The sequence below is a fragment of the Ursus americanus genome, chromosome 2 (genome assembly GCF_024610735.1).
Source record: "Ursus americanus isolate L20-20 chromosome 2, mUrsAme1.1.p, whole genome shotgun sequence".
Taxonomy (NCBI): Eukaryota; Metazoa; Chordata; class Mammalia; order Carnivora; family Ursidae; genus Ursus; species Ursus americanus.
This window is the reverse complement of record NC_142128.1, coordinates 41,447,130-41,469,694: the sequence shown is the minus strand read 5'-3', so window position 1 is coordinate 41,469,694 and position 22,565 is coordinate 41,447,130. Positions and strand designations below refer to the sequence as shown.

The 22,565-nt window shown below is 61.4% G+C and overlaps 2 protein-coding genes across 4 annotated transcripts; both read left to right on the top strand.

Moving 5' to 3' along the window:
- Positions 1-70: 70 nt before the first annotated feature.
- PBXIP1 (PBX homeobox interacting protein 1) lies at positions 71-9,639 on the top strand. Of its 2 annotated transcripts, XM_045784129.2 has the most exons (11): positions 71-185; positions 2,233-2,319; positions 3,876-4,002; positions 4,213-4,277; positions 4,349-4,514; positions 5,793-6,026; positions 6,137-6,160; positions 6,447-6,526; positions 6,628-6,741; positions 7,259-8,475; positions 8,859-9,639. In XM_045784129.2, the coding sequence occupies exons 2-11, from the start codon at positions 2,269-2,271 to the stop codon at positions 8,902-8,904; spliced, it is 2,124 nt and encodes a 707-aa protein (XP_045640085.2). In that variant the 5' UTR covers positions 71-185; positions 2,233-2,268; the 3' UTR covers positions 8,905-9,639. The 2 variants fall into 2 exon arrangements, with proteins under 2 accessions (XP_045640085.2, XP_045640086.2); XM_045784130.2 differs by lacking the exon at positions 6,137-6,160.
- On the top strand, positions 119-22,316 carry PMVK (phosphomevalonate kinase). Of its 2 annotated transcripts, XM_045784224.2 has the most exons (6): positions 119-185; positions 13,384-13,622; positions 15,886-15,949; positions 18,639-18,791; positions 20,983-21,112; positions 21,875-22,316. In XM_045784224.2, exons 2-6 carry the CDS (start codon positions 13,495-13,497, stop codon positions 22,009-22,011), a joined length of 612 nt encoding a protein of 203 aa, XP_045640180.1. In that variant the 5' UTR covers positions 119-185; positions 13,384-13,494; the 3' UTR covers positions 22,012-22,316. The 2 variants fall into 2 exon arrangements, with proteins under 2 accessions (XP_045640180.1, XP_045640181.1); XM_045784225.2 differs by lacking the exons at positions 119-185; positions 13,384-13,622 and adding an exon at positions 14,367-14,528.
- Positions 22,317-22,565: the final 249 nt, after the last annotated feature.

Below are 22,565 nucleotides of genomic sequence, written 5' to 3'. Positions count from 1 at the left end.
GTGCAGGTCCTCCTCGCCAGCCCTGCCTCTCAACGCCAGCTCTTATTGGCCGAAAGTTTCCGCCCCCTCAGGGAAGTTGACCTTCCATTGGCCAGTCCCAGTCACGTGAGCTTCCCTCCCTCCCTGCGGGACCGTAAACCCGCGGCGGCAGCAACAGGTCGGCCGAAGACCGAAGACGCGCTCAGGTGAGGCCCTTCGGGGCGGGGGCCCCCCGGACCCCCCGCGGGACCGGGGCGCGCAGCCGGGCGTGCGCTCCGCCGGGGACCCGGGCGCTGCGCGTCGCTGCTGGGCCGGGGCGGGGGGGGGGGCGCCCTGGGCGGCCGTCCTCGAGACGGGAACCGGCGCGGGTGCCGCGGGCGGGGGCTCCTCTGCTCTGGAGGTTTGGGGAGCCACTCGGAGGGGCTGAGTTTCGCCAGTCAGAGGGGGAGAGCTCCCCCTTTAGCTGTCTTTTAGAAATAGCAGAAGTGCCGACAAGCCCGAAAGTGTGTTTTTGTTGGATCCTGCCTGGGTGGGGAGGGGGTGGAGGCGGAGAGGTCGGCGAGAAAGAGATCTGGAAACAGCGCGGGGAGGGGTGGAGGTTAGACCGAGGAAGGAACTTCCTAATAAGGCAAAGAGATGCTGGCGGGGGAGAACGGGGCTAGCTTGTGGAGTCTCGGGTGAACTCAGCCGCGAGAGAGAGGTAGCCGAGTTCGGGACCCTGAGGGCAGGGGTTCCAGACTGTCTCCTTTTGGGTCTTGTTGACCCAGATACCGTAGCTGGTTTCCATGGAGACGGTGGGTCTGACATCACCCGGGTTGCCATGGTGCCTGGTTCTGGAGGACCGGAGCAGGCGGTACACAGCCAGGGATAAACAGGGACTGCAGCCCAGGCTGCTGCCACTTCCTTCCTGCCACCACCTGTTAGCAGTCACACGCAGCGGCTGGGGACGGGGAGACAATGACAGCCCAGTGTGTGTGTGTGGGGGGCGGCCGCTAGCCCAGTGTGTATGGGGCGGGGGCGGCCGCTCAGGGGATGCTGGCAGAAGCTGGCCAGGGCGTCCTGTGGGTGCTGTTAGTGCCAGGGAGGCATGGGTGTTGGGGAAGACACCGTGAGCTGTCCTTCCCAGCCGTGGATCTCGAAGGGCCACAGGTCATTAGGGCCCCGTGCAGGAGGACTTGCACCAGCTCAAACAGAAGGGGGCCGCGTGGGGGTGTCATACTGCCATACTTCTTCCCAAGCCTCCCTTCCCTTCCTGGGGTGTGCTTACCGAGCCCTTTCCACTTGCCGCCCTTTTGGCCCCTCAGGAAACAGTCACTTATCATCCGAAGGACCACAGTCCAAGACTTGAGGGGATGGCTCATCTCCCCCTTGCCTAACCCTAACCCTAACCCCGATCCTGCCGAGTCAGAGTGGATCAGTGAGGGGCAGGCCCACAGCCGTGCTGTCTGCTGCTTTGCAAACTGTGACGTCTTTATAACAGAGTTGTCATGAAAGCCTTTCCCCATGGCCTTCACGTTCCCCGAGATGAAACTCTGCGGACTGCAGAGAAGGGAAACAGGGTTTAGAGTGGAGCGTCCACATGACAAGGAGTTTTACTAAGGGCACGTTCGGATGGAGCTAAGCTCTGCCTGTTCTCCTCAGGCCTGGCTGCACACGGGGACTGTCTGGGAGGGTTTAAAAAAGACCCAGGCCTGAGCCTGACCCTGAGACCAGTTGAATCAGACTCCAAGGGAATTCTCGTGTGCGGCCAGTGCTGGGGATCCCTGAACCAGACCGTGTATAGGGCTGGTGCTGGCTGGGAGGGTGGGCAGGAGTCCTGTCTTCTGGTCCCTGGCTGGGGAGGTGGTGATGGTGGGAGAGCCTGGGGTGGTTACTTTCCTCGCTCCTCTCCTCAGCTGCTCATCCTCGGCAAAGTCGAGTTAGCCAACCTGTATGGCCTTCATCTTCCCTGACTCTAATCTGAGGGCCTGGCCTGGTTGGCCCCCAGAGCCTTTCCAGCCCCGTGCTTTGACCTTTTGGGGTCAGCCCAGTCTCCCAAGGCCCCTTTGGTCCCTGGGAGGGGTACACTGCCCTGTGGCTGTTGGCAGGTTTTGCTTTTGCAAGGCTGCTACTGCCCAGAACAGTTGAGGTGGTAGGGCTAGAGGGTTGGTTTTGGAAGCTGCCGCCTGGCCCTGGGGACCCAGCCAAGGCTGCTCTCTGCATCCTGCCTTTGCTGAAGGGAACTGGGGTTCTGAAGAGCGCTTTTCTCCGCAGGCGGCAGCGACGGCAGCTTCAGGGTCCTCAGCAGCTATGGCTTCCTGCCCAGACTCTGACAACAGCTGGGTGCTTGCCGGCTCGGAGGTAGGGACAGCAGGCCTGGGAACCCCCGGAAGAGAGGTCCCTGCAGGCCTGGGCTGCTCCTGGGTCTGTGCCCTTCCTTGGTGCCTACGGTCACCTGCATCACCTCCTGCCGGCTGCTAGGGGAGCTCCAGGGGCAGGAGGAGGGAGATCAGGCCCCAGGAGTCAGGTGGCGGGACTTGGACTGGGTCTTGAAAGAAGGGTACCATGGGGTCACCTGCAAGAAGTAGGGGACTGGCGTGAGCAGGGGGTCTGGGGCAACAACAGGAAAGCCATTCTGAGGGAGACTGAGGCAGTCCACGGGATGAGGTGGCGAAGTGGGCTAGACTGTGTTGGAATGAAGCCGGGACGGAGCCTGGGAACCCCCAAAGACCCAGGCAGGCGGGCGTCTTCCTGAGGGGGACTCACAGAAGGGCTTTGGGTGGAAGCGACTCAGGACAGTCGTTGCCCTGGCACAGGGCCAGCCACCCTGTGGGTGGGGTGAACAGGGGAGCATTTTGAAGGTCCTGGGGTGTAGCTGGTGGTTGGCAGGGCAGGAAGCCAGTGAACTCCGGTGTCCCCAAAGCCACTGAGAAGGGAGGAGGGGGTCATCAAGGGCCCTGAGCCCTTGCAACTTGGTGTGTTAGCACTGCTGGGAGGGGAGGAGGGAAGGGGTGGGAGTGAGGAAGCTGGCCTCGGGGAGGTGCTGGGGGGGGCACAGGGCCTGGGGCACAAGGGCAGAGGAGAGGGACAGACACTCTCTTCCAGAGCCCTGGCCTCCTGTGGGGGCCTTTGCTGACTGCTGGACATTTTACCTCTCTGTCCTCCCCTGTAAAAAGGGGGTCGTGATCCCTGGCTTATAGGGGTGGCCACGAGAGAAATTGGAAATTGCAAAGAACATACTCAGGTGGAGAATGATTCTTGGAGGGGTGGCAGGAGCCCTGGACGGGGGAGCAGGTGGCCGGCCTGCCGAGGAGGGATGCGCAGGGAGGGAGAGCCTGGGTGGGGCTGGGGTGAGTTGTGTTCGGCCAGCGGCTGCCAGGAGAGGGGCATGTGGGGCAGGGGGAGAGGCTGGGAAAAGCCTGGGAGATGCAGGTGAGGAGGGCGGCCCGTGGTGTGGACAGCCACAGGGAAGCAGAGGGGGACGTGCCGTTGACCCTTAGGCACCCGGGGGCTTCGTCCTCTTGCTGTCCAGGCAGTCGCCAGGTTTCATTGGTGGGGGTGGGGAGACCCAGGCTTCAGCCGGCTTCTGTTGGGGGGGTGAGGATGGGGGCACCAGGTTTGTGTGTCATATAGTGTCTCGGTCCAGTGGCACTTTTTCACTGAACAGAAACAGCCCCGGAAGGTTCTGCACAGCAGCAAGTGAGATTAGGGAACGGCCCAACCCCACGTCCAGCCGACGCCCGCCACCCACCTTGCCTCAGCTCACCACTGCGTGTAGTAGATTTTTGTGAGATGTGGGTGGGGGTCGCCGAGCCGTGCGGCGGGGCCCGGGGACCCCAGCAGAGCCCCCCGTGCCCCTGGACTCGTCCTGCTGTGCTCCCTCTGCAGCAGCCTTCTGCCTGCACCCCTTCCCCCAGAGCCTGCCCGTGGAGACCCTGGGCCCGGAATCCACGGTGGACGCAGAACTGGAGAGTGCTCCCCAGGCCCTCGGGAGCCCCTCCAAGACAGCTGTGGGAGAGTTAGCTGGGGCTGAGGACGGAGGAGGTAACAGGGCTCCCGGGGGGTGGGGGCCCATTTCCTCCGGGAAAGGGGGTTTGGTCCGTCGTATTTCCTGGGTTGGTCGTGGTCTAAACCCTTCCTGCCGCGTCCTGTCCTGGTGTTTTCCTGCCGGTCCGGCCTGGTAGGGCCTGCAGGAGCCAGAGGGCTGTGTGGAAAGGTCAGTGGTGTTTTTCCTGGGTCTTCCTTCCTCCACAGAGACCGTTTTCCAGGGCGAAAGCGCCCAGTCTGGTCCCATTCTGCCAGAGAAGACTGAGGCTGAGGTGAGGACCCTCAGTGGCTGGGGGAGGGCAGCAGGGAGGGGCCTGGAGTGCTCATGGCCGTGTCTGCTCAGGATGACCTGGAAGGCAATGGCTGTACTGGGGGGCCCCTTGGCCCGGGAGACACACTGGTCCAGGGAGACTCGGACGAGGCCTCCGTGGCGGCAGGCCTGGGGCCGGACACAGAGGACCCGGAGGATCAGAGCCCCCCAGGTAGCCTGCCTTCATCGCCCAGCGCAGGTGAGATGTGCCCCTCTTTATTCTCCTTCTGGAAGGAACGGGGGCCGAGTGCTCGCTGCCGAGCATGGCTCTGGTCCAGGCCCTAGGCCTTAGCGGCTTCATGGTCCCCTCACGCTGCGTCAGTGAGTCCTCACCACTAGTCCTGAGATCCCTGAGGCTCAGAGAGGTTACGAGATGTGACCAAGGCCACATCGCTGGTAAGCGGCAGGGCCTGGGTCTGCTGGACTCTCTCCCCTCTGCTGCGGGGCTGCCTCTCCTCGTGCGTCTAGATTCAGCTGTCGTCCCGAGTCCCCGTCATGTGTCCGCTGGCCCAGGAGACGAGGGAGGGGGGTGCTGCACGGCCTCTGTGAGAGGCAGTATTGTCTGAGCCAAAATGCAAGTCAGACCAAGAGAGCAGGAGGAAGAGCCAGAATTACGGCGCCCCTCGGAGGGGGAGGGCGGTTCAGAGCGGGGGCGGGGGGGGGGCAGGTTGAGGGAAGGGTGAGGGGGCGGGTGCGCTTGGGGAACGGTTCACACTGGAGGGGATGTGGAGCGCAGCCTTGAGAGACAGCAGGCTCTGGGTCAGTGGGGTCGGAGGAAGAGAATGTTCCGGGCCAAGGCTGTAGCATCTGCAAAGGGATAGGGCCACCTGTCCTGCGCTAAGGAGCAGCATATGAACCCGTGTGTGTTGAGGGGTGACAGGTGGAGGGAGAGGCTGGGGCCACGTAGGGGACAAGTGCAGATTCGAGGCACGTGGTGTCAAGTTGTCTGGGTGTGAGGTGAACAGGGAGGGCTTAGGCAGCCAGACGGTAGCAGTGGTGCTTTCTCTGTGTGGGGGTGGGGCGGGGGCCGGACCCCAGAAGAGAACCAGCGTGGAGGACAGTGTGCTGAGAGTTTGGTCCCCGGTGACAACAGGCAGTCATCCAGGTCAGGAGCTACTGGCTGGGGGCTAGGAAGTCGGCGGTGGGGGGTGACAGCGTGCAGTGAGATGGCCAGTCCCCCAAGCACTCCCACCTTTAGGCCAGGAAGAGCCAGGAGGGCCCGAGAGGCAGTGGCCAGGCGGACGGGAGCTGCCAAGGGAGCTTGAGGTGAGGCACGTGGGGGAGGAAGGGGGCTGATTGAGGGTAGGGCTGCTCCTTGAGTTTGCAGATCCAAAGGCTGGTGCCCCCCACTCACCTGGGCGGGGCAGTCACAGCTGCTCAGGTGGATGTGCCAGGGTCCCCACGCGTCCCCGCCTGCGGTCTCTGCCTGCGTCGTTCTCCGGTTCCCTCACTGCCTTGTCCGCGTCCCTTGCTCCAGCGTGGTCCAGGGAGGAGACCCGCTGCTCCAGCAGCGAGGACGACACTGACATGGACGTGGAGGGTCTGCGGAGACGGCGGGGGCGGGAGCCTAGCGCCCCTCAGCCTGTGGGGACCCTGGGCCTGGAGGACCAGGCCAGAGGCGAGGGTGCAGGCTGGGAGCTGGGCATCTCCCTCAACTTGTGCCTCCTTGGGGCCCTGGTTCTGCTGGGCCTGGGGATCTTCCTCTGCTCTGGTGAGTGGCACCTCCCCTGCTGGGGCCCTGCCTGCTACACCGCAGCCCCCCCCCTTGCCCCCTACCCCGTCCTCTGTGGGCCTCACCACACTGCACTGTCTCCATCTCAGGTGGTCTGTTGGAGTGGGACAGTGGTGAGTGGGGACGGGGCCTGGCTTGTCCCTGCTGGGCCCTGAGGGAGGCTGCTGGGCGCAGTTCTCTGGGGTGGACGTCGGGGTGCTGGGGCTGGCCATCCGTGACTCAGTGATTGACCTTTTGGCTGTTCGTGTGGACACTGGGCCCCTTCCCTGCTGGCCGTCTTGGCTGTGGGGTCCAGGTCCGGGGCAGGAGGGCGACTGCGTGCATGTGTGGAGGGGAGGGAGTGGGCAGGGGAGGGGTCTGGTGTGCGCTGGGGCAGTGCAGGACTTGGCCCTCCTGTAGGGCCCGTGGAGGAAGTGGAACAGGTCTTCCCGGACACGGGGTTGGATACGGAGGTGCGGGACGCTGCGGGGGATGGGCAGGTATGCTCCCGTGTGCCCAGAGCGGGGCGGGGCCTGCTGGGGAGATCCAGGGCCGCCAGGGCCGTGGGGCAGGAGGGCATCACTGGCTCCTTTGCCCTCAGGATGGGGCCCCGGGACCCTCTGACAGTGTCCCCAGCCTGCAGAGCATGGCCCTGCTGCTGGACAGACTGGCCAAGGAGAACCAGGACATCCGGCTGCTGCAGGCCCAGCTGCAGGTGCGCACGTGCGGGAGGGCGCCCCCTCAGCCAGGTGCCGGCCTCGTGTCCTACCCCGGAGCTGTCTTTGCTCACCCCCACCTCAGCCCTCTCGGCCCCTGGAGAGCCTGTTCACACTCCTCCCGCCCAAGCCCAGGCCCAGGCCCAGGTCCCCGTGCCCGTTGCCCGAGGCTCGCCCACGCCGACTGGTGGCTCTGGTTTGCCTGGCGCAATGCGAGAACCTGCCTGGGCTCCAAGGGAGGGCAGCGCGTGATCACTTAACACTCTCTGTTCCGGGCGGGGGAGGCGGGAAGGGCAGGGAGGGCCACATTTGGCTCATCTCAGGTGAATCGAAGTGTGTGCTTGTAGGACACGGGAGCCGAGGTCTGTGAGGGAATTTGGGGGTCCCAGGCTCTGGGGCAGGTTGTGGGGGGCAAGGAGGAGAAGAACCAAACTCTCTGAGTGGCCAGGCCCCGGGAGGGGGTAGGAGGCCCTGGGCCGGCCCTGACAGGACCTCCTGTGGCCCCTTCCACCCCAGGCTCAGAAGGAGGAGCTTCAGAGCCTGATGCAGCAGCCCCAAGAGCTGGCAGAGGAGAACGCCCGGCTGCGCGGGGCCCTGCGGCGGGGCGAGTCCTCCCAGCGCGCCCTGCAGTCAGAGCTACAGCAGCTGCGGGCCCGGCTGCAGGGGCTGGAGGCGGACTGCGTCCGGGGCCCTGACGGGGTGTGCTCCGGCTGGGGCACGGGCCCTCAGGGTGGCAGGGTCGCCGAGGAGCGAGGCCCCAGGGAGCAGGAGCCAGGGCCTGGCTTCCTGGAGCAGAAGGAACGGCTAGAGGCTGAGGCCCGGGCCTTGAGGCAAGAGCTGGAGAGGCAGCGACAGCTGCTGGGGTCTGTGCAGCAGGACCTGGAGCAGAGCTTGAGGGGCGCGGGCCGAGGGGACCCAGCGCGTGCTGGCCTGACCGAGCTGGGCCACAGACTGGCCCAGAAGCTACAGGGCCTGGAGAAATGGGGCCAGCACCCTGGGGTCCGTGCCAATGCCTCAGAGGCCCGCTTCCAGAGTTCCAGGGAAGGGAGTGGAAAGGAGAAGTGGCGGGATGGGCCGGGGGACCACAGCGCTGAGCCCTGGAAGCACAAGAAGGAGGGGTCTGGCAGGGAAAGAAAGAAGAGCTGGCAGGGTGAGGAGGACAGGGAGCTGGCTGGGAGGGGGAAGGAGGAGGGTAAGCCACGGGAGGGGGAGCGGGGCAGCAAGAAGGATGGCAAGCGACAGGGCCCCAAGGAGCCCCCTAGGAAGAGTGGGAGCCCGCGCTCCTCCGCGGACAGGCAGAAGCACCCTCAGTGGAAAGAGGGGGCTAAAGACGGGCATGAGCCCCTGCCACTGTGGGCAGGGCTGTCGAGGCACAAGTACCGGGCGCCCCAGGGCTGCTCAGGCGTGCACGAGTGTGCCCGGCAGGAGGGTCTGGCCTTTGGTGTGGAGCTGGTCCCGGTGCGGCATCAGGAGCTGGCCTCTCTGCTGACGACTTACTTGGCGCGGCTGCCCTGGGCCGGGCAGCTGACCAAGGAGCTGCCCCTCTCGCCTGCTTACTTCGGCGAGGACGGCATCTTCCGCCACGACCGCCTGCGCTTCCGGGACTTTGTGGATGCCTTGGAGGACAGCCTGGAGGAGGTGGCTGTGAGACAGACTGGTGATGATGACGAGGTGGATGATTTTGAGAGTTTCATCTTTAGCCACTTTTTTGGAGACAAAGCACTGAAGAAGAGGTGGGCGGCTGGGCCCGGGGGTGGAGGGGGGGTGACCGAAGGAGCAGGGGCCCTGAGGAGGGGTCTGTTTCAGCCAGTTTCAACACCCAGCTGGCTCCCCTTGGAGCAGCATCTGGAGACTTGCCTGTCTTCTGGGAGGTCGGGGAGCTGCCCGTGTTCACCCCATGTTAGTCTGGGCGGCCCCTCCTGGGCCAGGGGGGATTTTTCCTCTCAAGTTGTTCTGTCCCACTCAGACCTGCAGCGTCCGGGGGGTAAGAGGGTTCCTTCGCCTTCCTGCCACCCTGACTGGGGACTTCATCCTGGGGTAGTGGTCTGGTCCCTTCTCATTGCACAGCATCGTCCTCTGAAGATCTCTTCCTGCCCCCACCCTGTGTCCCCCACAGGTCAGGGAAGAAGGACAGACACTTGCGGAACCCGGGGAGGGGCTGAGGCCTGGTGTCCCCTGGCCCCGGGGACCATGGAGTCTTCGTCTCCTCTGGCCCAAGGGGAGCGGAATCACTGATGCCACGGCTGCTGGGAAAAGGCCTTAGCGATCTTCCTGCCTTCTGTCTCTGCAAATATGTGCAACTGCGGGCTGTGACTGGGGGGGGGGGGGGGCGGCGGAATTCTCATTCTGCAGCCACAGCTCTCATCTTCCCGTGTGTGCGTGCCCCCCACGGTGGGCCCTTGGCTCCACACACGGACCTGTGCGCTTGGGGTGGGACTGGGGTTGCTGGCTGGAGGCCCAGCACGGGGACTTTCCCTGGGGTTTTGTTAGATGTGGAAGCAGCCGTCCCCTGTGGAGGGGGGTGAAGCCCCCTTTTTACTCCTTGCTTCTCACGTGGCTGCACCTCCCGTGTGAACTGTAGTCTCAGACCCCAGTTCAGTGCTGTTGGAGCTGTGGGGTGGGGTGGGGGCTCTGTCACCAGGGTGGTATTGGAGCACAGGGGCCCCCACACCCACCTTGTCCCCCACGCCACCCTCCCAGCCACGATGGGCCCTTGGGACTGGCACTCCCCACTCTGCTTGCACCCACCTTGGGGCCGCTCTGGGAGATGGAGAAAGTGAGCATGGGCTTTGGGGTGTGGTCTGGGTACATTCTTCCCCGGGAGCCTTGGGTTTCTGATCCTCAAAATAGCGGATTGGATGGCTGGGGAGAGATTAAATAAAGCAATGTAAGCACAATGCCTGTTCAGTGTTTGGCACTCAAAAGCTGTCAGTCTAGGGTGTGGAGGAGGGAGGCGGCCCCCCCAGGCTTCTGGGTTGGGTGCGCCGGGAGCCACTAGGTGGCGCCGTGCCTCCACGTTTGCTGTAGACCTCGCCTCCCCCACCACTTAGTGCCCTAACTGCGGACCCTGCCCCGCCCGGCCTGCGCGCTCCCAGATCCCAGACCCCGTTGGGCTCCTCCTTAGGAAGTCGTTCCCGACGAGCCCCCTTGATTGCCCTGGACGTCCCCCGGGCGTGTGTCTGTCTCCCCGGGTGGCCTGCCGAGGCTGCCCGGGCTGGGAAACCGCCGGCACCGGAGCCACATGATGCGGTGTGACTTCGGGCAGGGGAGAGGGCCTGCGGGTTCCAGGGCGGGGCTGGGGTGGATGGCAGGTGCTTCGCGGGGTGGGGCCCGCTGGCTGCTAAAGGGCTATAAGTCAGTGGGCTCATGGGAGGGGGCTGGGGGCAGGGGCCTGAACCCGGAGCGCGCCAGTCCGCGGCTATGAGGTCTGGGGTAAGAGGGCGTGTTAACGTGGCGCCCAGCGGAGCTGCGTTCTCCGGCAGGAGGGACTCGTTAGACCTAAGGAAGGCTCCTCCCAGGCAGAGGGTCAGTGACTGGGGCTGGCGGTCGTCAGGAAACGAGTCTTGTGGAGCGTGGTTGGGAGGACCCTGGATAGGCTGGCCTGTGTCAGCCTGTTCCCGTTCCTGGTCTAACCCAGGTGCTCAGAATTTACGCTGCTTCACAGCTTGACCGGTCAGCTTGGGCTTCCAGAGCTGGGATTCAGGCTAGAAGGGAGGCCAGGTTCCTCATCCTGGGGAGGGGGCACAGCCTGGCCTCCCTGGCTTCCCAGAGGGTCTGGGTGCTTTTGGCTTCTCTGCTTCTTTTCCAGGGCCCATTTCCTTCATTTGCATGACAAACTCAGGGAGGCTGGGAAGAGCCCCCAAGCCCCCCCTTCTTACCCGCTTGGAGAGTAGCAGTGCTGAGCTGGCTGTCTCAGAAACTGCTAAATCAGGGCGAACAAGAGAGAAGGGGAGCAGCCTGGCGGCCAGACGGTTTAGGTGACGGTTCAGGATTCTCCCACAAGCCCACCTGCAAGGCCACGGAGGAGGTTTGCTGGGGGGAGGGGGGAGGGTGCCACCGAGGGCATTAGGGGCAGGGCACCTGTATGAAGGAAGGTGCACGTAGGTGCTGTGTCCCTGGTGGAAGGGACCAGCTGTGAAACGGGGGTAGTTAGGAGGTGCCAGCCAACAGCCCAGGAGGGGGTAACGCAGGCCTGACTTGGACCATGCATTAGAGTGGGCCCTCCTTGGATGGGCCTAGGCCAGGGGACAGTGGAGGGGGTGTCGAGGACTCCAGCTTCCCAGCCCTGGTACAGGTGGGTGATCACGTCCCCCTGCAGTGCAGGGAAAGGAGGAGCTGGTGTCACAGGGGTGGGGTGGAAAGGGGGAAGCAGCGGGGCTGGACTTTGCAGGATATGGGAGATGGAGAGAGCCAGCCTCCCAGCAGGTCACCCACTACTCCAGACATGTGTGTGTCCCCTCTCCCCATTCCCTTCAAGGCAGGGCCCCTTGGAGAAGTTCTGACCACTGTCACTTAACCTTACTGAGCCTGAGGGGAGTGACTTGTCCCCTGAGGTCGTCACTGAGACCCTGTCCACAGTCAGAGGGGCGGTTGTCAGGCTGGGGCAGGGCAGACAGGAACCGAAGTCAGGTACTGTGGAGAGGAAAGCATCAGCCCCCTTCGGAAGGTCCGTCACCTGTGGGCCACGCAGACCATGCTTGCTGATCTAGACGGCAGCCTTGGGCCCTGGCTGAGGCAGCCTGTGGGGGCAGGCAGTGACAGAAACCGTGGCATGAGGCCCGCCCAGCAACAGGCTGCCCCTCTTATCCACTCGGGCTGAAAACTCAGTCACCTGTCCAACAGTTGTACGCGCAGCAGGTCCCTGGGCCCCCGGGCTGGCATCACCGCTGTGCTTGGCAAGCGTGAGTGTGGCGCTGGGGAGAAGCACAGGGAAGCGGCTCCCCGGGTGGCCTGCCGAGGCTGCCCGGGCTGGGAAACCGCCAGCACCGGAGCCACGCAAGCTCTGCTCCTCCGCTCACAGCTCCTGACTCTGAGGCCAGTCTGTTCACCTCCTTTAATAAAATAAAAACCAACCTGTGTCACTAAAAAAATGTGGAATGAAATCAGTAAATTACTTTCAGTGGCCATGGATGTGGGGTCAGTTCCCCAGCTCCAAAGCTGACATTCAGTGCACAATCTTCTAACAGAAGAACAAAAATAGTTCTCTAAATGATGAATCTTTAAAAAAATCTTGTGTAGGGGACGCCTGGGTGGCTCAGTTCGTGAAGCATCTGCCTTCCTCTCGGGTCATGATCCCAGGGTCCTGGGATGGAGTCTGGCATCCTGCATCGCATGGGGCTCCACCCGCTCCACGGGGAGTCTGCCTCTCCCTCTGTCTGCCGCTCCCCCTGCTTGTGCTCTCTCCCTCTCTCTCTGACAAATAAATAAAATCTTAAAAAAAAAAAAGGTCTGCCTTTTTAGTGAGGGGTGACTCTCCGGGGTGCTTGTGTTCCTGAGTCCTGGGGCCACTTCTCTGTAGTCCGAGGCCGGCACTGGCTTCTTCAAGCCTCGTCTTCTGCAACCCCCATGAGGCAGCGTGGTCCGGCATCTCCCAAGAACTCCGGCCACGCCTTCCTGGCTCATCTGTGCTTCTACCAGACCATCCCGCCCCTCCCCTCTTTGCTGCCTTACCCTCAGCAGCACCCCGGCCTGCAGACCCGGCCATCCACCTGAGGAGTGCCTCTGTTTGGGCAGAGCGGTACGGCTTTCAAAGGCTTTTCATGCATACTAACTTAAATTTGAATTCTTTTGGTTGTGGCAGGAAGGAAGAGCAGAGGAGCACAAAGTTTCAAGGGCTAGCGGTGTCCCTGCAAGGGAAGCACGGCTCTGGGGAGTAGGTGTGCGAGTGGCCTTGGAGAGCAGAGCGCCTGAGTGTGTGACTCCGCAGGCCGAACGGCTTCGGGTGACCACAAGGCCCAGGGTATTCCATGGGAGCTGGTGTCTGAGGAGGAGGAAGAACCCTCTGGCCATCTGAGGTCAAGGGTCACCATGCAGGCAATGAGGCCATGGGGAGTGGTGACAGGAGCCAGTGGCCAAGCTGCAGTGAGTGGGAAGGAGTCTTGGGATCGCTGGCTGTGGGCACTAATGAGTGAAAAGGCTGCCCAGCCAGGTGGTTAGGAGCCTTGCAGGGGCCAGAGTTTTCCAAGAGACAAGGGAATAAAGGGCAGGAAGCTGAAATGGGAAGGAGGGAGGCCGCAGACATGAAGTCTGTGCTGAGATATGAGGGTGGAGGGCAGTGGGCACAGTGAGATGCAGTTGGGGCAGGGGGCAGGAGGGGTACTCGCAGAAGCGGTTAGGAGATTTCTGATCACTATTGGGAATTCTCGGGAGCTCCTGACAGCAGGGACGGGAGAGGCACGAGTGTGATTTGGGTCAGGTGAAGGAAGGACTTGGGGCGGAGTCCTGAGTCCTTTCTAGTGATGGAAGAGGGATTTGAGCTTTCTGTGGAGCTCGGAATAAATGCGTACTGAAGGTGTGCTGGAAAATCGGATCCCATGTTGAATTCTAAAACCACAGAGTGCTCAGAATAAAGAGCAGCTCCACATCTGGATGATGCTGGAGAATTGACCTACTGTATTTTTCTCATTTCCTTCTCACTGCAGCCCTGTGAGACGGGCGTTATCAACGATGAGCTCAGAGTGAGTCGCTGAAGATCCGGAGAAGCGTCCGAGCTGGATTAAAGCCCCACTGTGTGCTGCCTTCTGAGCGCACGGATGAGTGCGGTAATTGCAGAGTGGCCACAAAACCAAACCAAACACAGGACCTTCCCGAAGCCCGTCCTGTCCGCATCCGGCCGTGCCCATCTCTGCTTGGCTTCTCGGTCTCGGGTTCTCCGCAGCAGGTGCCCACGCCGCCCCTCTTCCCTGACGGACTTCGCGGCTCGCAGTAGCGGACAAGCTCAGACATGCAGGCCCACGAGTCCTAGCTAAGGGCGACGGCGCTCACTGCTCTGGGCCGACCCTGCTGCGGGCTTTCGGGGAGCGGAGGGACCCCCGCATCTCCTGGCTGCGGACCGGACTCCGGATAACACGGGGTCGTCTGGCCCGGGCTGGCTCCCAAGCCCCTTCAGCGCATTGCACCGACGCCAGCGCGCCAGGGCCAGCTCCTTCCCACCCCCTCCAGCCCGCGCACCCGCCCGCGGCAGCTCCCGCGCCAGCTCGGGTGCCAGCAAACCCACGCGGCCCGCCCCTCCCGCGTGACGTCACTGACACGCCCCTGGCGCCACAGCTTCCAGCCCCTCCGGGAGGACCCACGTTCACCGCGGGGCACCGACGGGGTCTCTTTAGCACGTGCGCTTCAATGCTCACACAAGGACGCAGGCTTGAAGACCTGTTCAGCGTGATCGCGTTTGCTCTTTCCCCCTAGTATTTGCAGGGTTGCGTGGCACGCAACGTGAGGCTCACCTCCGGGCATTTCAAGGCGTCACCCCCTAGAAGGAGAATGGTTGTGTCCGGGTGACGTCAGGCTTTGGGCGGGGCGGCCGTGCCAAGGGAGCTCCGTGAGGGAGCGCCCTTCCGGCGGAGCCACGCCCTCCGTCGGCGTGCGGCGGCGGGGGGCGTGTCCGCGGACGGCCCTCTCTGCGGCTGCGCGGTCGCTGCCCCGGTGGGTCCAAGCGCGGGCGGGATCCTGCACGGCGGCGGGGAGGTGGCTTTATGGCTCCGCGGGGAGGCGTCCCGCGCCTGGTGCTGCTGGTTAGCGGGAAGAGGAAGTCCGGGAAGGACTTCGTGGCTGAGGCGCTGCGGAGCAGGTGTCTGCGGGGCGGAGGGGAGCCAGGTGGCGCGAGGGCTGGGCTCGGGGTGGCGTCCGCGGGCGTCCCGGAGCAGGTGACGGGTGCAGGGGCGGCCGCCCGGCTTCGTGGAGCCTGCAGGGCGGGAGTCCATCAAACCCCAGGACCCCTTCGTCAGGCGCCGGGTTGGGGTACTAGGCAGTAGTAGAAACCAGCCCCCATCCTGCCAGGGCCACAAAGGGATCCCCAGATCCAGGACTCAGATTATGCTTTCGTCCGGCTCCCAGGAGTGCGTCCCCTCGGCTCTAGCTCCCGGCCTCAGTGTTCTGTCTCAGCGAGGTGCTGTGGGTGGGAGCAGTTCTGCCGGATTGGGGGGGGGGCTCGACAAGGTCTTAGGGGGCTTCCACCAGGGACCCTTGGCTGCGTTTCTCCTTGCCGCCACACAAGAGTCAAATAGTGGCCGGAAGCAGTCTGTGCAGCTGCACCCCTGGGGTTCACAGCCTGACTCTCCACCTACTCGTTTGTGGTCTTGCGCGATTCTTACCCATTGGCATCTCTTGTCATCTGTGAAATGGGGTCATAATAGGCGCTTGTAAGGATTGCAGGAGTAATGCATGCAAGAGCTTACAACAGTTCTTGGCACCTAGTAAAGACACAGGAGCGGAGTGGTGGCTGTTATTTTCATTTTCGCGGTTTGGCATCAGTATTTACTGCGTTCCTTTGGGTGCGTGGGTTTGCACCCTCAGGTCCCTCCTCTGGGTGGTGGAGGTAAGAGCGCCTATCTCACTGGGTCTGTGTTGAAGAGAGCCCGTGAGCATCTCAAGGGCAGGGCAGGAGCCGTGTGGTACCCGGGTCCAAATTCTGCACCCCACGAATGGCTGATGGAGTATGTTGAACAAGGGAAAGAATGAGTGATTTACGTTGTGGTGACCACGTTTGTGGAGACCGAGGCTGAGGGCCCCCAGTAACCTCATCCAGGGAACATTGCCCGCATAATCCTAATCATGTTTGTCTTACTTGTTAGCCTCAGGACTGTTTGCACATTCCTGTTTTCTAATAATCCTGTAGGAGATGGAACATAAAGTGCTATCCCCGCTTTCTAGGTGAAGAGTCAGGGTCTGGGAGGAGGAGATGTGACAAGTTACAGAGATACTGTAGTAGAAATGCGATCTGAGAGGGGTGCCTGTGACTGGCTCTTGATCTCAGGGTCATGAGTTCAAGCCCCTAGGAGCCTACTGAAAAAAACAGAAAAAAAAAAAAAAAAAAAAAAGAAAGAAGGAAAGAAAGAAAGAAAAAAAGGAAAGGGGACCTCAATGCTCTGGACTTGTCGGGGGCCTGGAAACTAGGTTAACCGGGTTTGGCTCTCCCTGTCCTTCAGGCTCGGCGAGGATGTCTGTGCCGTCCTCCGGCTCTCTGGTCCACTCAAGGAACAGTACGCTCAGGTAGGTGGTGGGTCTGTGGCATCAGGTGGGTCGGAAGGTGCCAGCTAACTGCCTTCGGCTGCTGTGTTGGCTGTCGTCACGACCACGGTCCCTACGACCACGGTCGGCAGAGTGGTGGCCAGCTCTCGCTTTTCTGTGGCTCGGCCTTTTGGGCATTTTCACCTTAAGCTTCTGGCCACCTCCCCAGAGTGTGTTCAGGGAAGTGTGTCCAGCAAAGGCTGGAGAAATGAGTTGCCAGCTCTGAGGCCGGGTTATTAGTGAGGGTCTGGAATTCTTCCCTTAGACGTTGAATCCCCTGGGGCATCAAGATATATCATTAAGTGGAAAAGCAAGATATAGAGCCCCGCACAGAGAACGCTGCATTTGTATAAAAATGGAGAACGATCATAAATGTATTTGCTTATATTTTCAGCCACGTAACAAGTATTTATGGGGTGCTTGGCATGTGAGAAGCCAGGGCAGGGTACATCGGGGACTGTGTCATTGGCTGCCTCCAGGAAGGGGAGCAGTGGTGGGAGAGAGATCTTTCACTGTAAACAAAGATGTATCTTCTGAATTTTGAACCATGTGGATTAAAAAAGAGATTGTAAAAAAATAAATGGGACCTCTTAGAGCCTCAGCATTCAGACAGGAGGGTGAGACCAGCTTCCCACACTGTGAGGAGCGTTCGTTGCTTACATTTCTGCCCTTGACTTCTGAGTGCTTCTGTCCAGGGACCTGTGCTCACGGCCCCCTGGTCAGTTGGCCTGAGTTTGGGGTTCTGGGGCCACACAGAATGAATTTGTGTTCCTCCTTCCATGCATCAGTCCTCTATCCATGGGCAGTATTCTGTACCATTTGATCTTCTCCCACCAGCTAAACAGGCCCATTCATAGGATGGCAGCCTGGGGGGGGGGGTCCTGGGGAGAACAAGTGCAGGAATTTAAAAATTTTTTTAGTGGGAAATTTTCCCAGATGAAGTTGGATGAAGAAATTCCTTCTATCTAGTAGACAGACCGGGAGGGACTCTGATGGGGGGAGGGGCAGGGGGACAGAGGGGGAGGAGGAGGTGCCGAGCCTACCCACTGGGGCCTGGGCACTTCCGAGAACCCCAGGGCTCCAAGGAGCAGTTTGGAAACCACTGTTCTACTTCCAGAGTTCCCAAATTAGCCCCTACTCCAGACCTATGCGCCAGGCTGGCATGGGGGTCAGGGGGGCAGTGGGCAAGAGTTTTGCATTTTTTTTTTTTTTAAAGATTTTTTATTTATTTATTCGACAGAGATAGAGACAGCCAGCGAGAGGGAACACAAGCAGGGGGAGTGGGAGAGGAAGAAGCAGGCTCATAGTGGAAGAGCCTGATGTGGGGCTCGATCCCACAACGCCGGGATCACGCCCTGAGCTGAAGGCAGATGTTTAACCGCTGTGCCACCCAGGCGCCCCAAGAGTTTTGCATTTTTTAAAGAATGTTATTTATTTGAGATGGCCTGAGAGAGAGAGAGAAAGAGCACAAGAAGCGGGGGTGATGTGGCACAGGGCTCGATCCCAGGACCCTGGGATCATGACCTGAGCTGAAGCAGACGCTTCACCTACTGAGCCCCCCAGGAGCATCAGGAGTTGGCATTTTAAAACCTCAGTAGGTAACTGATAGGCCAGCCTAATCCCTACGACTCCCATTCCCATTTAAAAACCAATCACAGTGCCTGTTTGGCTTAGTGGGTGGAGCCTGAGACTCAATCAGTTGAGAGTTCAAGCCCCATGTTGGGTATGGAGCCTACTTTAAAAACCGTCCAAAATGAAATGTTAATGCATTGTTTTCTTAAGTCACAATGGGAAATATAATTGAAAAGCAGAACATAAGGCTCCTGGTGGCCACTCCTCCCCTGCGCTCAGGAGTACACGGGGAGCTAGTTTACCAAAGGAGGTGGCTGCTGGCCTCACCTTGGAGCAGGGCACGGGAAGGTGACTGGACCTGCGGGGTCACGGCCTTCCGTTTGCAGATGAAGAAACTGAGTCCAAGAAGGTCTAGCTGCAGTGAGTTAGGAGAGGAGCTGGATGCTGCCCTGAGTGACGAGTTTCAGACCCCTTTCTGCTCCGGGGCCCCCTGGGAGGACCCCTCCTGTCCTCAGTGTCCCTGGGGAAGGGAAGGCTAGCCAGGATGGTCTGAGTAGCCCCTCCTGCCCCAGGAGTGCCTGGAGCCAGATGGAGTGATGCTGTTTCCGCCGAGGAGCCAGGAACTTGGGGGTGGGGGGATAGGAGGGAGACAGGGAAGCCTGGAGCAGACGATGCCGGAGGGGCTGGGGGAGGACGAGGCATGCACCGTTTTCAGGTTTCTCACTGTGGTTGAAGGCTAAGCCTGTGCCCAGGGGATGCAGACTAATTTCGGGATTCGCTTAAGCCAGAAGTAATTGGGGAGGTAAAGCTGTTGCAAAAGAGAAAAACCACATCACACATTTTAAAGACAAACCGAAACAATTCTGGATTACCCTGAGCTTTTCTTCCATCTGCTGCTCTTTGGGATTTCTCAGTTTCTAGCATCCTTTCCCTGCAGACCTCGGTCTTGGTGGCAGCCTCCTAGTCCTTGCATCACCCCTGCAGGGGTGGGAGGGGGAGGGGTGGGGGTGGGGGTGAGGGTGGGGATGGCCCTTGCCCTGTTTCAGGAGAGACCGGTGAGGCGGAGGCTGGCGGTGCAGACACTGTGTGCTTTGGGCAGGAGCACGGCCTGGACTTGCAGAGACTCCTGGACGCCAGCGCCTACAAGGAGGCCTATCGGAGCGACATGATCCGCTGGGGGGAGGAGAAGCGCCAGGTCGACCCAGGCTTCTTCTGCAGGAAGGTTGTGGAGGGCGTCTTCCAGCCCGTTTGGGTGAGTGGGCTCGGGCACGGCCTTTGGTCTCTCGCTTTCTCCATCCACGTCTTCACTGCCTTTCTCTCCCGCGGAGTCAAACTGACAGTCTCAGCTCCTGCCCTGGTCCTGGCTTCCGCTCTCATCCCCTACGGTCCCTTCACCACCCAGCAGCCAGGAACAATCCAAGACAGGTCACTGCTCTGTTGAGAACCTTCGTCTGTTGTTCTGTTGAACCACACTGAAACCGTAACGCAGACTTCTAGGCCTCGAGTGATCAGGTCCTGCTGCCCTGTTAGCCTCCCTGCTCCTTATGCAGGGACCTTCTCTTCGTTCCTCAAGTCAGGCTCCTTCTGGAGTCAGGGCCTTTGTGAGTGTTCTGCCTGCTGGAGACACTGCTTCTTTCCCTCTTCACCGGGTTCACTCTAGTTCGGCTTCCATGCCACCTCCACCAGGAAGCCTTCCCTGATACCCGAGCCTTAAGTGATGCTTGCTGTGCGGTGCTCCCATAGCACCTCACCCCTTTCCGACCTCCTGGTTGGAACACTGGCGGCCAGTATTCTCTCCACATACCCAGCCCGGCTCCCGGTGATTTGGGGGTACATCAGTGCAAACATACAAGGAAGTTCCTGCTCTCAGGGCATTTACGGTATAACTGGGGCTGGAGGGAGGGAGGCCCTAAACAAACATAGAATATGTCAGGTGGGGGTAAATACTAAGGGGCCAAAACAAAGCAGGGCTGTGACGGCATTTGAGCAGGCCTGCAGGAGGTGAGGGACTGAGGCAAGCGGGTATTCGTGGGTGGGGGGGCAAGTGGCAGGAGGTGAGGCAGGTGCTGTGGAAGAGTGGGGCGGGGCTTATTGGAGGCACCTGTGCCCAGGAGAGGCGTGGCTGTCGGGAGGGGGCAGGAGAGGAATCAGAGGCCAGGGCGTGGGTCTTTCCAGCGGGGCGGAGGGGCTCCGCTTAGATGTGGGGACAAGGCAGGCTGTGCACAGGCTGTGGACCACGGGTGGGCTGGCTGCGTGGTGTGAGGCGGGAGGCAGTACCAAGGGTTTGGTTCTGAGCGGCCGGACAGATGGAGTTGTTGTTTTCTGAGCCAGGAAAGGTGTGGGGAGAGAACCGGAAGTTCTGTGTCACTGCTGAGCGCCGATCGCACTGCTGTGCGGGAAGCTGCCCGTTTGGCGCCTCTCTCTCCCCCTAGCCTGGGCTCTGAGGGCCTGAGCACCAGGTCCGTGCTGCTCCCCACGCCGGCCGAGCACCCACACACAGGTGTTTGCTATGACACGTATGTAGTTGTTGGGGAGTGAACATGTCAGCATCACGAGCAGCTGCTGGCCTCATCACTGCTTCGCTGGTTCGGGAACGCGTGCTCCTGAGTGCCGCGGGGTGCTGCTGGGAGTGACACCAAGTCCTTCCGTCGTGGAGCGCACTCCAGGGAGGGAGACACCGACCACGGACAGCCTAGTAGATAGTGGCCATTTCAGGGGTCCTTACTGCTTAGAGGAGGGTACATGCGTATCTGGCCCAAGGGGGCAGGAGGAGAGCCAGGGGGTAGGAAGCCTCCCATAGGAGGGACACCGGGGAAGAGATGTCCACCCGTGCGGGAGCCTGGCCTGTGCTTCTCCTCCATCCCCGAGGAGGACGTGGTTGGCGTGTTTGAGAGACAGGAGACCAGCTGGGTGCGGTGGAGGGAATTGGGGAATATTATGGGAAGTAGGTATCAGATTGTGTAGGGCCTTGGAAGCTGGGCATAGACTTTGGATTTTCTTAGAATGATGGGAGGCCTCTGAGAGGTTTAGGGCAGTGGCCTGACAAAATCAGACTCAGGTTTTAGACCGTGCTGGGGAGGTGGGGCCAGTTAGAGCATCTTCGTTTCTGGCCTCAGTATGTTCATCTGTAAAACGAGTGTGTTGGACCCGCTGATCTGACCTCCAAGCCTGAGGCCTCTTCTTCAGCTCAGCAGTAACCCCAGAACGTGGCGTGTCTGTGGAAGAGCCATGTGGGCAGTGCGGGCTGCGGCAGCCTGGAGGGTGGCCTGCAAAGTGGGGGGACAGTGGGTGGCCCTGGGGGAGGGGGCAACACCTGTCTGGGTTCGGCATCCCAGCCCTGTGTACCTGCTTGTGTGGAGGGGGACCGGGTCTTCCCGCCACCCCAGGGCCCTGTCCCTCTGCCCTGTGTCCTGTTGGTCACCTGCCTGTGCTCTTTCCTGCAGCTGGTGAGTGACACACGGAGGGTTTCGGACATCCAGTGGTTTCGGGAGGCCTATGGGGCTTTGACACAGACGGTGCGCGTGGTGGCCTTGGAGCAGAGCCGACAGCAACGGGGCTGGGTGTTTACTGCAGGTGAGCTGTGCACAGCCTTTGTCCCCGGCCACCCGCTCCCACGCTCTCCGTCTGCTCTCTTCCTGGCAGGCTGTGGGGGACTGAGTGAGGGAGTGTAACAGGGGATCTGGGGCCTGGGGCTCAGGACTGTCCCAGATTAGAGACTGGAGTCAGGTGGGGGAGGGTGTCCTTGGGGCTGATGGCTCCCCCCGACCTTGGCCTGGTGCCCTTGCCTGGGCTGTCTTCTCTAGGCCAATGGGACCTGCCGCTGGGTCCTTCCCCTCTGCTTTCCAGGTGTTTGATGAGCAGCGTGTCTGTGTGGGGTGGGCAAGCCTGGGACCTGCCCTTTGGCTTCTCTTGTGCCTAAGGTCCTGGGACCCAGCGGGCACCCCTCTGTATGGCTGCCATCCCCTGGGTGTCTACCATGGGCCGGGCCTTTGCTGGAGTTTTGTATGCGCAATCTCACACCACGGTCCGTAAACCTGGCCGGGAGACGCCTCCCCAGAGGATAGAATCAAAGGCTTCACAAAAAATGAGAGCCGCCTGCCCCGCTGGGTTGTCTGTGGTCTCAGAAGACCCGTCTACCCTCTGTGGCTAGTGACCAGTGAAGGGCAGAGTCAGTGGACACTCGGGGGGCTCAGGTCGCTGTGGGGTGGGTGCAGGTGGCTCTCTGGTGGCAGAAGGGAGGCCGGGAGGGGGCGGCTCCATCTGGGGCCAGCAGGCCTCCATGCCCGGCGTCCTCCCACATGGACGCGGCCTGACCTCTCCATGCCTCCTGCACAGGGGTGGACGATGCTGAGTCAGAGTGTGGCCTGGACAACTTTGGGGCCTTCGATTGGGTCGTTGAGAACCATGGGGACGAGCAGCGCCTGGAGGAACAGCTGGAGGACCTGGTGGCCTTTGTCCACTCCAGACTCTAGCGCCAGGTCCCAGGAGCACCGGGCGCCTCGCTTCTGCTGGACGCGGGGTCTCTGACGCTGCCTGAGGTGGGGAGCGCACAGAGGGATAGGTTTATGGGGTCCGGCCGATGTCAGACAAGTCAGGACACCCCTGGGGACCTTGTTTCTTTGTGCAGAGGACCGCCCTGCCTCTTCAGGAGGAGACTGAAGGCAAAGGGGGTCCCCGGTGCCACGGCCGTCAGTCTGTGCGGCCTGGCTCCCGTCTGGACACCCTTAGCCCAGGGCTCCCCTGTGTGGGTGCTAATAAACCCCCTGAGCACACACTCCGCTGGACGTGTCTCATTTCCTGGATGCCAACGCGGCTGGCGTGGGCTCTGAAGGGCTGGGGGCGTCCTGGGGGCTGTGGGCCCTGCTCGGTCTCCCACCTGGGCTGCCACATCCTGCAGAGGTTGGCCCGGGCCACGCAGGAGAAGGGCCTGTTTGTGTGGGAGGCAGGATTGGGGTCTGAGGGTCTCGTCTTCTGGGACGGCCCCACGAGAGGTTCCAGGTGCCACGGAAAGTGCCACCAGCAAGTA

What these genes read in the sequence shown, in the direction of transcription:
- PBXIP1 (XM_045784129.2), top strand. Translation starts at nt 2,269, where the DNA reads ATGGCTTCCTGCCCAGACTCTGACAACAGCTGGGTGCTTGCCGGCTCG. An exon ending in CAGAGAAGACTGAGGCTGAG is followed by an intron (nt 4,278 to 4,348) that starts GTGAGGACCCTC and finishes GTGTCTGCTCAG; the next exon opens with GATGACCTGGAAGGCAATGG. An exon ending in TCTGTTGGAGTGGGACAGTG is followed by an intron (nt 6,161 to 6,446) that starts GTGAGTGGGGAC and finishes GCCCTCCTGTAG; the next exon opens with GGCCCGTGGAGGAAGTGGAA.
- PMVK (XM_045784224.2), top strand. Translation starts at nt 13,495, where the DNA reads ATGAGTGCGGTAATTGCAGAGTGGCCACAAAACCAAACCAAACACAGG. An exon ending in TCTCGGGTTCTCCGCAGCAG is followed by an intron (nt 13,623 to 15,885) that starts GTGCCCACGCCG and finishes CCTGTCCTTCAG; the next exon opens with GCTCGGCGAGGATGTCTGTG. An exon ending in TCAAGGAACAGTACGCTCAG is followed by an intron (nt 15,950 to 18,638) that starts GTAGGTGGTGGG and finishes TGCTTTGGGCAG; the next exon opens with GAGCACGGCCTGGACTTGCA.